The sequence below is a fragment of the Bos indicus x Bos taurus genome, chromosome X (assembly GCF_003369695.1).
Source record: "Bos indicus x Bos taurus breed Angus x Brahman F1 hybrid chromosome X, Bos_hybrid_MaternalHap_v2.0, whole genome shotgun sequence".
Lineage (NCBI taxonomy): Eukaryota > Metazoa > Chordata > Mammalia > Artiodactyla > Bovidae > Bos > Bos indicus x Bos taurus.
The window spans coordinates 131,348,443-131,361,893 of NC_040105.1; the positions used below are offsets into that span (position 1 = coordinate 131,348,443).

Here is a 13,451-nt window from a genome sequence, read left to right on the forward strand (position 1 = left end):
AATTTTATTCAGGGTCTTGGTGAAGACTACAGCCCAGCAGACAGCAACTCAGTTTGCTCTGAGTAAAACTACTCCAAACAGGTAGGAGAGAGCTCAGCTTATCTATGATTTTTGGCTAGGAAATCTATACAGTCAAGCATATGTCTTCATAAATGATTACTGCTAATCACCAAGAACAGATATCTCAAGTGAATGACTTTAGTGCTTTGCTATGGATGGGAGGCTTCAAGAATGCAGGGTCATTAAAATTCTTCTTGAAATATACACTGAACTAGCCTTAGGGCCTGCCTGTCCAAATCACAGAATGCCTCATCCTGCTTTTCATCCTGAATTCCTCTCAGGATACATTGTTGGTCAGCAAATGCAGTGGGTTGTGACTTAACCCCTGTAGAACTGGGTGGTGATCAACACACTTTGTCTTAGTGACCCTAATTTTCCTGTCTCCACAGCATCATGTGACCATCTTCAACATATCATTTCTGCTTGCCCACAATTCAGTCAAATTCAACTCTTATTTAATCTCACTCCCTTCTCCAACCTACCTCTAAGCCTACCATCTCCCAAACACTTCCATGAGAAAGGTACTAAAATTAAAACAGTAGTTAATCATTTATCATTCTAATACATTTTCACTAAAATATTGGGGGCTAAATCCAATGGATACTTTTTAGCCCTTATATTACTTTATTTCTCTACTATATTTGCTTCTTGAAACCTTCATCCTTCTTGAAACATTAGGTCATTTGAAGCTGCTAGAATGACCACCAGAGAGATTTGTATAGATCAAGAGGAGGATAACCAAGCAGGACACCCTAAGGAATTCTAATGTTTCAAGAGTTAAGACAGAAAAGTTTCTGTACACTCCTTAGCAGCAAAAGTCCTCAAAAGACTTCATCTTTACCATTTCCAGTCTTCCTCTTCTTCTCTCCTAAATCTTCTTCATTTGGGCTTTTGCCCCACCCCTCTATCACAATGTCCCTTGATTAATAACACTAATGTATTCAGCACTCATAAAGTTAGACAAGCATTCTCATTCATGCCTGGAAACCAGTCATTTATAAGGACCATGACAGTGACATTTATATAATATACTTTTAAAATATTTGATAAATTAATAGATAACAATGACACTACATTATAATATGTATTGATTTTATGGCACTAGTTGCTATAAACTTTTTTCATACCTTTAAAAAAAAAGGACACTAATGATTTCACAATACTAAATCCAATGGTCAAGCCTCAAGTCTTTTCCTGATTGACCTAATAGCTCTGAATGACACAGTTGACTATTCCTTACTCATTGATATACTTTCTTCACTTGACTTCCAGGACACTACACTATTTATTGGTTTTGCTCCCCACACTGGTTGTTCCTTGTCAATCTGCTTTGCTGATAACCTTCTGTTCTCACTGACTTATTATTGGAGAGTCATGTGACTCAGTCCTTGGACCTCTTCTCTGTCTGTACTTATACTGAAAAAAAGTATGCCAATGATTGTTGTTTGCTGTTGTTTTAGTCACTCACTAAGTTGTGTCTGACTCTTTTGTAACCCCATGAACTATAACCTGCCAGGCTCCTGTGTCCATGGGACTTTCCAGGCAAGAATACTGGAGTGAGTTGCCATTTCCTTCTCCAGGGGATCTCACCAACCCAGGGATCGAACCGACATCTCCTGAATTGGCAGGTGGATTCTTTACCACTGAGCCACCTGGGAAGCCCCATGCCATTGATACTCTAAATTACATTTTTAGCTCAGAGCCTGTCTCTGAACCCTGAACTCATATCCTACTGCTTATTTGATATCTCTACTTAGATATTGAATAGACATCTCATATTTAATATGTTCAAAACAAAACCCGTAATATTTGCCCCCAAACCTGCTCCACTAATATCCTTCTCCATCTCAGATAATGGCAACTGCATCCTTTCAACTAATCAGCCAAAACTTAAGGGTAATCCTTAATCTACTCTCTTTCCCTCACACACCATATTTAATCTGTTACAAAACTGTGTCAAGTCTACCTTAAAATATATAACTAGAATTCTACCATTTTCATGATAATTACTGCCGTGGCCCAGTTTATACCCACAATAATACATTTTCTGAACTATTGCAATATTCTTCTAATTGTGCTTCCTCTTTCACCCTTACCCCCTATAAGTTCTTAAGAGAGCAGACAGGAGTGATCCTTTTTAAAACCTAAGTCAGATCATGTCCCTCCTCTACTTAAAAGCCATTAATGACTCCCTGTTTTACTCAAAATAAAGGCCAAAGTCTGTTTAAAGGCACAGAAGGGCCTCCCTTTCTCATACTGTCTCTTTGACTTTGTCTCTTACAACTCTCCTTTGCAACACCCATTGTTCCAGTTATATGGGCCTCCATGCAGTTCCATGAACATTCTAGGCACTCTTCCATCACAGGCCTTTGTATTGGTTCTTTCCTCTGCCTGAAATACTCTTCCCCTAAATATTTGCCTGGCTAACTCACCTGCCTCCTTCAAGTCTTTGCTCAAATGTCTCTTCCTCAGTAACCCTGACAACCTATTTAAAAGTTCAGTCCTCCCTGCCACATTCACAGTTCTATTTACCTCTCTATTTTTCACTTAATACTTACTACCTTTTAACAAGCAATTTATAGAATGTAAACACCACAAAGGGGCTTCCCAGGTGGTGCTGGTGGTAAAAAACCTGCCTGCCAGTGCAGGAGACCTAAGAGACCCAGGTCTGATCCCTGGGTCAGGAAGATCCCCTGGAGTAGGAAACAGCAACTCACTCCAGTATTCTTGCCTGGAGAATCCCATGGACAGAGGAGCCTGGTGGGCTACAGTCCGTGGAGTCTCAAAGAATCGGACACGACTGAACACACATGCATGCGTGCACACAAACTCCACAAAAGGAGGAATTTTTGTCAGTTTGGTTCACTAATATATCCCCAGCACTGAGAAAAGTATCTGACATATAGTACATGTTCAATAAATATTTATGAATGGTAGAGGGATGGATGGATGAATACGGAAGGAGAAGTCAGAGGTCTAGAAGTCAAGAGAACATGAGGTAATTACACCACATGCTGATCACTTCCTAATCTATTTTTTCACTCCATGGCTCTCTTCTGAGCTTCAGACACATATAGCCTACTGACCACTAGACTTTTCTAGGTGGATCTACATCAAATGTGCAACAACAGTATTGAAGTATTAATAGTGAGCAAACTACCAGATTAAAATCGAGGGAACTGTGTTTTACCCCAGCTCTATCACCTGAGGGAATCTTGGGCTAGTCACATGACCTCCCTGGGTCTGTTTCCTTGTCTGTAAGTGAGGCTATCGGGTTAGGTTAGCCTAGATACTTACAAGGTTTCATCCATTTCTAAAAACATGATTCTTGACATTAAAAATGGAGCTACCAGAATAATTGTTCACCTAGGCAAAAGTCCCTCAAAATGTATATTAGGCAAAGCAAAAGCAAATGAGTAGAGTTTTGTGCCTTTAATGAAACAGGCAGTATGGGTATAATAATTAAGAACCCCAAAGCAACATAGGACTGGTGTCATATCCCAGATCTCTGTCACTAAATAGCCATGAAATCCGGGGTAAATAGCTTAACCTCTCTGATCTAGACCCAGCAAAATCAATTCTGGTCTAAAAATCCAATGGATGAAACTAGACTGGCGCTGACTGTGCACTCCTAGGAGTCAGTGAAAGTGTTAGTCGCTCAGTCATGACTGACTCTTTGCGACCCCATGAACTGTAGCCCACCAGGCTCCTCTGTCCATGGAATTTTCCAGGCAAGAATACTGGAGTAGGTTGCCATACCCTCCTTCTGGAGAATCTTCTTGACCCAGGGATCGAACCTGTGTCTCCTGCATTGCAGGCGGTTTCTTTACCATCTGAGCCACCAGGGAAGCCTAGGAGTCAGAGATATGGCAAAAGAAAGCTCTCTGGAACACAGGTACTTTTTTTTCACAAGGTGGCTATCAGAGATTTACTGCATTCCCAATTAACAGTCCTCAGTTGGTATAAGAAGAGAAACAACACCCTCTCTCCAGAGAAGTCAATTCTGTGAAGATTTTTCACTTCGGCTAATAGACCTTCTGTGTGGAGAGGTTACATTTTTCATCTACTGTGAAATAACAGTGACCGTGAAGTAACTGGTGGAATATCATCTGATATTTGTGTGCAGGCATGTGGGGAAGCACCCAGGAGCCAGAAAAAGAGCAATCATTTCATTTTACCATCTCAAAACCCACTGAACTTATTTTGGCTCTTAGGGCTGGGCTCTATAAAGAAAATTAGAGAAAGTGGATAAATTAATAGATTCACTGGCCTTCTGATTACTTCCAATCAGTTGGGATTACATTAAAATATACCCGACCCCTGCTGATTGTCTAGGGGACCTTCAATCTTGGGCTGTCTGATGAAATCAACTCAACAATTTTGCAGTATGCAAATTCTGGCAAACCAGTTGAGTGGTCTGTGATGCCCCTTTGAAAAACAGGGTGCAAGTGGTTTATTGGTGGAAGTGGTTTATTTGATGTGCTGCTCCCTGCCTCACTTCTCCAAGATCAGCAGTGACTTTGATCTGAATGCTGATTGTCCCAACACAGCTCCCCAGAGCGGCTGCTTAGTTGTAATTAGAATTACCAAAAGCTCCTCCTTTTCCATTACCAGAGATTAGAGTGCTTTTTACTCCCAGTTATCTTAAATCTTTTAACGCAGAAGTTTCTTCTTCTCCATCCAGGAGTGGTGATTGGGGTGTTACAGGAGCTTAGCACATTACCTGATTAATAGGTGGACTTTGAATTTGCTCTCCTATGGAGTTACCATTGCTGTGCCCAGATCACTGAATTTCTGTGGGATTGGAAAATCAGGCCCAGACAGCAAAGTGCTTTGAGCTGCTAATTAAAGAACAAGTACTATCCATTAAGGAAGGTAGTACAGCCCATTGCCTTGCTGGTGGCAATACACCTAAATCTCAGCAAATGCTACGTTTACCCAAGGAAAATAAATAAATCCCCGGCATTCTTGACATGACTCTTAGTGGCTTTTATGCTCCTTTACTCAGCAGACAATGACCACAGAATAATCACAGCATCTAAACAGGGTGGTGATTTCATCACAGAATTTTTCAATCCCATAGAAGTAGTCAAGGGAAGGAGCCTTTGTATTGTTGGTAATCCATGTAACTATACTCTTTAGAGTCTCTCAATGGACTTAAAGGTAGACCTAACTAGGTTTAACTCACATTGTATAAAAAGGTGATTATTTGCTTCACAAGAATAGTATTTACCATTGAAATCATTTAATAGTAAACTTCATAAGGATTCAACAACAGGATTCTATTCGAAATCCTTAGATTTGAAAACATGACTCTAGATGTTTTCTAGACTGAGCAGAACCCTTCGGGGCCCTACAGGCTACAAAAGGCCCTCCATGTCCCCTATTTCTTGTTTGCAGGAAAAGGTTTTGGTCTCCTAGGCCTTCCGTGAATGCCAAAGAGCAGGTACTAGCAGTTATAATTATAATTGGAGAAGTGATAGCATACAGAAAGAAAGGAAAAGCAGTTAAGAAAGATAGCTTGAACAATAACAATTAAGCAATAAAGCAGAGTGCTAATTCCTCCTCAAGGGATTTGCATAACAATCTGACACAGATCTTTGAGTTGTTATGCAAAAGCTGACACCCCCTTCTCTCTGACCCTCCCCCATCCCAGGTGGAAGATGGTGACTACTTGCTCACCACATGTAGACCCCAGGCTGGTTGGAACCAGAAGGTTGATGATTAAGACTCCCCAAACACCACTCTGTTTCCTCCCCACCAACCAGTCAGAAGAAAGTCATGCTCCCGGCAGCCCTCACCTCAAATGTGGCCTTTAAAAACCCTTCCATGAAAGCCATCGGGGAGTTCAGCTCTTTTGAGCATCCCTTGCTCCGTCACTTCAATAATTGCTGTACTTCCTTGGTGGCTCAGACGGTAAAGAATGCGCCTGCAATGGGTGAGACCATGGTTCGATCCCTGAGTCGGGAAGATACCCTGGAGAAGGAAATGGCAACCCACTCCAGTATTCTTGCCTGGAGAATTCCATGGACAGGAGAGCCTGATAGGCAAGACTCCATGCGGTCGCAGGGTCAGACACGACTGAGCGACTAACACTCTCACATTCACTTTCCTTCAGCACACCCTGGGTTCTGGTAGATTGGCTTTACTGCTGGAGCCGGTGGGAGGTAGAGGAGCAGACCCAAGTTCAGGTCAGTAATGGTTTCTCTAGCACTAAGAATGCTTCCTTCCCACACCCAGCCTTATCTAAAGATCTGAATAAAGCAAGGAACTGAGAGTTTAGAAGTCCAGGTCTTAGTTCTCACTCCATTCCAGACTTCTGGTTCGGTTTGGTTCAGTTCAGTTCAGTCGCTCAGTCCTCTCCGACTCTTTGCGACCCCATGAATCGCAGCATGCCAGGCCTCCCTGTCCATCACCAACTCCTGGAGTTTACTCAAACTCATGTCCATCGAGGTGGTGATGCCATCCAGCCATCTCATCCTCTGTTGTCCCCTTCTCCTCCTGCCACCAATCCCTCCCAGCATCAGGGTCTTTTCCAATGAGTCAACTCTTCGTATGAGGTGGCAAAAGTATTGGAGTTACAGCTTTAGCATCAGTCCTTCCAATAAACACCCAGGACTGATCTGCTTTAGAATAGACTGGTTGGATCTCCTTGCAGTCCAAGGGACTCTCAAGAGTCTTCTCCAACACCACAGTTCAAAAGCATCAATTCTTCAGTGCTCAGCTTTCTTCACAGTCCAACTCTCACATCCATACATGACCACTGGAAAAACCATAGCCTTGACTAGATGGACCTTTGTTGGCAAAGTAATGTCTCTGCTTTTGAATATGCTGTCTAGGTTGGTCATAACTTTCCTTCCAAGGAGTAAGCATCTTTTAATTTCATGGCTGCAGTCACCATCTGCAGTGATTTTGGAGCCCCCAAAAAATAAAGTCTGACACTGTTTCCACTGTGTCCCCATCTATTTCCCATGAAGTGATGGGACCAGTTGCCATGATCTTAGTTTTCTGAATGTTGAGCTTTAAGCCAACTTTTTCACTCTCCTCTTTCACTTTCATCAAGATGCCCTTTAGTTCCTCTTCACTTTCTGTCATAAGGGTGGTGTCATCTGCATATCTGAGGTTATTGATATTTCTCCCAGCAATCTTGATTCCAGCTTGTGCTTCTTCCAGCCCAGCGTTTCTCATGATGTACTCTGTATAGAAGTTAAAGAAGCAGGGTGACAATATTCAGCCTTGATGTACTCCTTTTCCTATTTGGAACCAGTCTGTTGTTCCATGTCCAGTTCGAACTGTTGCTTCCTGACCTGCATACAGGTTTCTCAAGAGGCAGGTCAGGTGGTCTGGTATTCCCATCCTTTTCAGAATTCTCCACAGTTTATTGTGATCCACACAGTCAAAGCCTTTAGCATAATCAATAAAGCAGAAATAGATGTTTTTTCTGGAACTCTCATGCTTTTTCAGTGATCCAGTGGATATTGGCAATTTGATCTTTGGTTCCTCTGCCTTTTCTAAAACCAGCTTGAACATCTGGAAGTTCACAGTTCCCGTATTGCTGAAGCCTGGCTTGGAGAATTTTGAGCATTACTTTACTAGCGTGTGAGAGGAATGCCATTGTGTGGTAGTTTGAGCATTCTTTGGCATTGCCTTTCTTTAGGATTGGAATGAAAACTGACCTTTTCCAGTCACATGGCCACTGCTGAGTTTTTCAGATTTGCTGGCATATTTAATGCAGCACTTTCACAGCAGCATATTTCAAGGTTTGAAATAGCTCAACTGGAATTCCATCACCTCCACTAGCTTTGTTCGTAGTGATGCTTTCTAAGGCCCACTTGACTTCACATTCTAGGATGTCTGGCTGTAGGTGAGTAATCACACCATCGTGATTATCTGGGTCATGAAGATCTTTTTTGTATAGTTCTTCTGTGTATTCTTGCCATCTCTTCTTAATATCTTCTGCTTCTGTTAGGTCCATACATTTTCTGTCCTTTATCGAGCCCATCCTTGCATGAAATGTTCCCTTGGTATCTCTAATTTTCTTGAAGAGATCTCTAGTCTTTCCCATTCTATTGTTTTCCTCTATTTCTTTGCATTGATCGCTGAGGAAGGCTTTCATAGCTCTCCTTGCTATTCTTTAGAACTCTGCATTCAGATGCTTATATCTTTCCTTTTCTCCTTTGCTTTTCACTTCTCTTCTTTTCACAGCTATTTGTAAGGCCTCCCCAGACAGCCATTTTGCTTTTTTCATTTATTTTCCATGGGGATGGACTTGATCCCTGTCTCCTGTACAATGTCACAAACCTCCGTCCATAATTCATCAGGCTCTCTGTTTATCAGATCTAGTCCCTTAAATCTATTTCTCACTTCCACTGTATAATCATAAGGGATTTGATTTAGGTCATACCTGAATGGTCCAGTGGTTTTCCCTACTTTCTTCAATTTAAGTCTGAATTTGGCAATAAGGAGTTCATGATCTGAGCCACAGTCAGTCCCGGTCTTGTTTTTGCTGACTGTATAGAGCTTCTCCATCTTTGGCTGCAAAGAATATAATCAATCTGATTTCGGTGTTGACCATCTGGTGATGTCCATGTGTAGAGTCTTCTCTTGTGTTGTTGGAAGTGGGTGTTTGCTATGACCAATGCATTCTCTTGGCAAAACTCGATTAGTCTTTGCCTTGCTTCATTCCGTACTCCAAATTTGCCTGTTACTCCAGGTGTTTCTTGACTTCCTACTTTTGCATTCCAGTCCCCTAGAATGAAAAGGACATCTTTTTTGGGTGTGAGTTCTAAAAGGTCTTGTAGGTCTTCATAGAACTGTTCAACTTCAGCTTCTTCAGCGTTACTGGTTGGGGCATAGGCTTAGATTACCGTGATATTGAATGGTTTGCCTTGGAAATGAACAGAGATCATTCTGTTGTTTTTGAGATTGCATCCAAGTGCTGCATTTCGGACTCTTTTGTTGACCATGATGGCTACTCCATTTCTTCTAAGGGATTCCTGCCCACAGTAGTAGATTTAATGGTCATCTGAGTTAAATTCACCCATTCCAGTCCATTTTAGTTCTCCGATTCCTAGACTGTCAATGTTCACTCTTGCCATCTCCTGTTTGAACACTTCCAATTTGCCTTGGTTCATGGACCTAACATTCCAGGTTCCTATGCAATATTGCTCTTTACAGCATCGGACCTTGTTTCTATTACCAGTCACATCCACAACTGGGTATTGTTTTTGCTTTGGCTCCATCCCTTCATTCTTTTGGAGTTATTTCTCCACTGATATCCAGTAGCATATTGGGCCCTTACCGACCTGGGGAGTTCCTCATTCAGTATCCTATCATTTTGCCTTTTCATACTGTTCATGGGGTTCTCAAGAATACTGAGGTGGTTTGCCATTCCCTTCTCCAGTGGACCACATTCTGTCAGATCTCTCCACCATGACCCGCCCATCTTGGGTTGCCCCACGGGCATGGCTTAGTTTCATTGAGTTAGACAAGGCTGTGGTCAGTGTGATCAGATTGGCTAGTTTTCTGTAATTATGGTTTCAGTGTGTCTGCCCTCTGATGCCGTCTCGCAATACCTACCCTCTTACTTGGGTTTCTCTTACCTTGGTCGTGGGGTATCTCTTCACGGCTGCTCCAGCAAAGCGCAGCCACTGCTCCTTACCTTGGACGAGGGGTATCTCCTCAGGGCCACCCCTCCTGACCTTGAACGGCTGGGACACACTGCACAGAAGCACACCGGCTGCCACGCACTGCGCAGAAGCCTGGCCATGAGGACCCACCCCTCGCCCAAGGTCAGGGGCGGCGACCGAGAGCACCAGGCTTCGACGGCGCAGGAGCAGCCGAGAGGAGCTGCCCCACATCCGAGGTCAGGGGCAGCAACCGAGACGAGCTACCCGACGCCTGAGCTCAGGGGCGGTGGCCAGGAGGAGCAATCCCACGTCCAAGGAGCTGCGGCTGCGCGGGCCCAGGAGGGCCGAGAGGAGCTACTCCACGTTCAAGACTTGTGGTAGGACTTTAGAAAGCCACAGATTGGTAATTAGGAAACCTGGGTTCTATAGTAGCAAATAACGATAACCCTGTAATAACTACAATTTATTGGGAGTCTATCTAGTACTAGGCATTGTACCACATTGTAGTAGAGGTAGTAGATTATTGATTATCCTACAATATCCCTTGTAAGGTAGGGGACAGTATCTCTATTTTAAGATGAAAAAACAAAGTTATCAGAGGTTATATAATTTTCCCAAGATTATACAGTAGTTTGATAAATCTTAATCATAATTTAGGTTTAAATCCAGGTTTCATTGCTCCAAATTCATGTTCCTTCTCTTTCTGTCTGACGTGGTGACCTTGAGTAAGTCACCCAACCTCAGTCAGCTAAGGTTTTTTCCCTGTAATATTAGAAGCTTAGGCCAAGTCAGTGGTTTTCAACTAGAGCTGTACATCAGAGTTGCCTGAGGAGGTGTAAAAAAAAAAATAATGCACAGGCTGCACCCCAGATTCACTAAATCAGACTCATCTGAGTGAAACCTAGGCATTGTTTGTTTGACTCCCAAGTTGATTCCAATGTGCTGCCAGAATTGAGAATCACTGACAGTGATGTCTAGAATCTTTTCCAATTACTAAAAACTCAGAAGTTAAAGTCTCAAGAGATTCTGGACATTTTCCTTTTTGACTAAAACTAACCTCTCCAGCGTAGATGACTAAGACATTTCGGATTCCTTTTCACTAAATTATCTTCCTTTTCCCTTTATACTTCTTCTATGGAACAAAAAAAAAGGAGTGGGTTCTTGAAATTACAGACATTTAAAATTTTAAGAGAAATTTTGCAGTTTCCCAGAATACCTCCACCCCTTTTATTGACTAAATAGAAGGGGAAAGGGCACCATGAGAATTTGATTATTCTGACCCACACTAAGAGGACAGACAGTGGTAGCAAAATGAGGAAGTTTAAGATGCTAATAACTGAGGCAGCTCTCAAATCATCTGCTTGCCAACTTGGATAAGAGTCAGGTGGGGGCCTTGGCCTAGTCTGCAAGTGAGACTCATTTATTTTTGCATGTGAACTGTAATCACTTGTTGTTGAGCTCTCCAAATCTTGAGCTGGGAGAATTATTTTTAAGAGCTGAATGGGAAGAATGGATAACACAAAATAAATCCTTGCAGATACAAAACCAACACTAGAAAACCGTTGACCATCATGCTTTGTTTTGTTGGGCTATAAACTGTAGAGTTTTGCTTGGAAAATGCTTTGATAGATATAAATAGCAACACGGAGCTGGCGGATACAAAAGGCTTTATGTATAAGATAAGTGAGTAGAAAGCACATTTTTAAAGCAGACGGAGAATCGTCTAATTAAGTAGATTTTTAATAACTCTCTACAGCCAAATTTATCTAATTTTATTTAATGATTTCCCAGACAAGCTTACTTTTCCTCTAAATGCTTCATGATTGGACTTCACCTCTCCAGCAAAGAATCAGAGGAAGAGTTTACTGGAATCAGAAAACAAAAAACCTGAAAAGGATGGTCTGTACACTGGTTGACTCTGTCAAGCCAATTATTCCGATGGCTTGAAATATTTTTGTAACTGTTCACCTCTTTACTGTCAAATTCACCCCAAAACAGTTCTTTCAGTAAACATGAACAGAATACAATGACCACAAACTTTACAAACAAATCCTTGTCTCAAGGACCCAGGTTCTAAGAATTCCCTAAAATAAGAGTTTAAACCCAGTGGGATGTCTTTCCACTAACTGTCTTCTTTAGGAAAATGACTGAAAATTGGACTGGGTTGTCACAACAAAAGTAAAGAACAAAATCAAAGAACATATGACGGGGCTGATGGGGCTGAGTCTTTTCCTATATATATATATATATATATATATATCATAGTCACCAAATCATTGAATAACATAAATCTCAGGTTCATGCAACCAATTTGCTATGAAACCGAGATGAGCATCTTAGAGGCCACATGCTTCTGGGACTCGAAAGCAAAAGTGTGATGGGGACAGTAGGGTTATCTCTGGGACATGTTAAGTTTCTAAGAGGTCTGTCCCAAGCAAACATTTTAATTTCAAATGCTTTTGCACTTACACTTAGATCTTCCACCTCCTGCAACCCGAGAACGACCACCAGGATGCAAAACAGTATTTGTGGGCGGCCTGCCTGAAAATGGGACAGAGCAGATCATCGTGGAGGTATTTGAGCAGTGTGGAGAGATCATTGCTATTCGGAAGAGCAAAAAAAATTTCTGTCACATTCGCTTTGCTGAGGAGTACATGGTGGATAAAGCCCTTTATCTTTCTGGTAGGTGTTTAGTCATGAGGACTGTGCCCACCAGGTATGACACAGAGACTGGGGATCAGTGTGTTTGCATCTGTGGCAGCTAAAGTGAAAAAGTGCAAGTGACAGTTGCTCAGTCGTGCCCAGCTCTTTGCGACTCCATGGACTATCCAGGCCAGAATACTGGAGTGGGTAGCCTTTTGCTTCTCCAGGGGATCTTCCCAACTCAGGGATCGAACCCAGGTGATTGGGCTTAATGGCAACCCCTACCTTCATAGATGAAAAATGTATGTTACAGCCCAGTATGTTCCTTTAAAGTTCCCATGTAGTGCCAGTTGCCATGTTCAGTCACTTCAGTCAGGTCCAACTTTTTAGGACCCCATGGACTATAGCCCACCAGACTCCTCTGTCCATGGGATTTCTCCAGGCAAGAATACTGGAGTGGGTAACCATGCCATCCTCCAGGGGATCTTCCCAACCTGGGGATTGAATCCCCATCTCCTGTGTCTCCTGCATTGCAGGTAGATTCTTTATCACTGAGCCACTGGAGAAGCCCCAGTTGCCATGGGATAACTCCAAAACTCCTTACTTGTAACATTAAAGGCCTTGATTATCTGTTTTTCCTGTCACCATTAACTCCTAATCCTTCCTTTCCATACTATGTCCTAACCACACACTAAACTAATTCTAGTTCCCAGAATGGTGTTTTTTGCCTTTTCCTCTGACTAGAATTACATTTCCCACCCCACCCACCATACATACATCTTCATAGTCCAGAGCTCCAGCTCAATCACAACCTCTTCTGGAAAGCCTTCCCTGACCTCTCTCCCCACTCTGCACCAGGCTGGTTTGGGCACCCCTTCCTCAGAGCTTCCCCCACACCTGGTTCTTCCTCCTGACAGACACCTGTAATACCACATGAGAACTTTCTCTCTCCACTTCTGTCTCCTGCAACAAAGCATGAACTCCTTAGGGGAAAGACTATGTCTTCCATAACTTTAAAACCCCAGCATCTAGCACATAACCCTGGTACCAAAGTAGATGTTCAACAGTAACTATGGAAGTCAGCTAGTTATCAAATATTAATTGGCTGATAGAATGCTA

General features: G+C 42.4%; 1 protein-coding gene across 5 annotated transcripts in view; it reads left to right on the top strand.

Annotated features, from left to right (window-relative positions):
- The window catches only part of ENOX2 (ecto-NOX disulfide-thiol exchanger 2), a 288,301-nt gene that overhangs the window by 217,633 nt on the left and 57,217 nt on the right, over positions 1–13,451 (top strand). For all 5 annotated transcript variants that reach the window (XM_027533373.1, XM_027533371.1, XM_027533372.1 and 2 more), the window contains one exon: positions 12,165–12,371. In XM_027533373.1, coding sequence (XP_027389174.1) covers positions 12,165–12,371 — 207 coding nt within the window. The remainder of the gene's footprint in view (positions 1–12,164; positions 12,372–13,451) is intronic.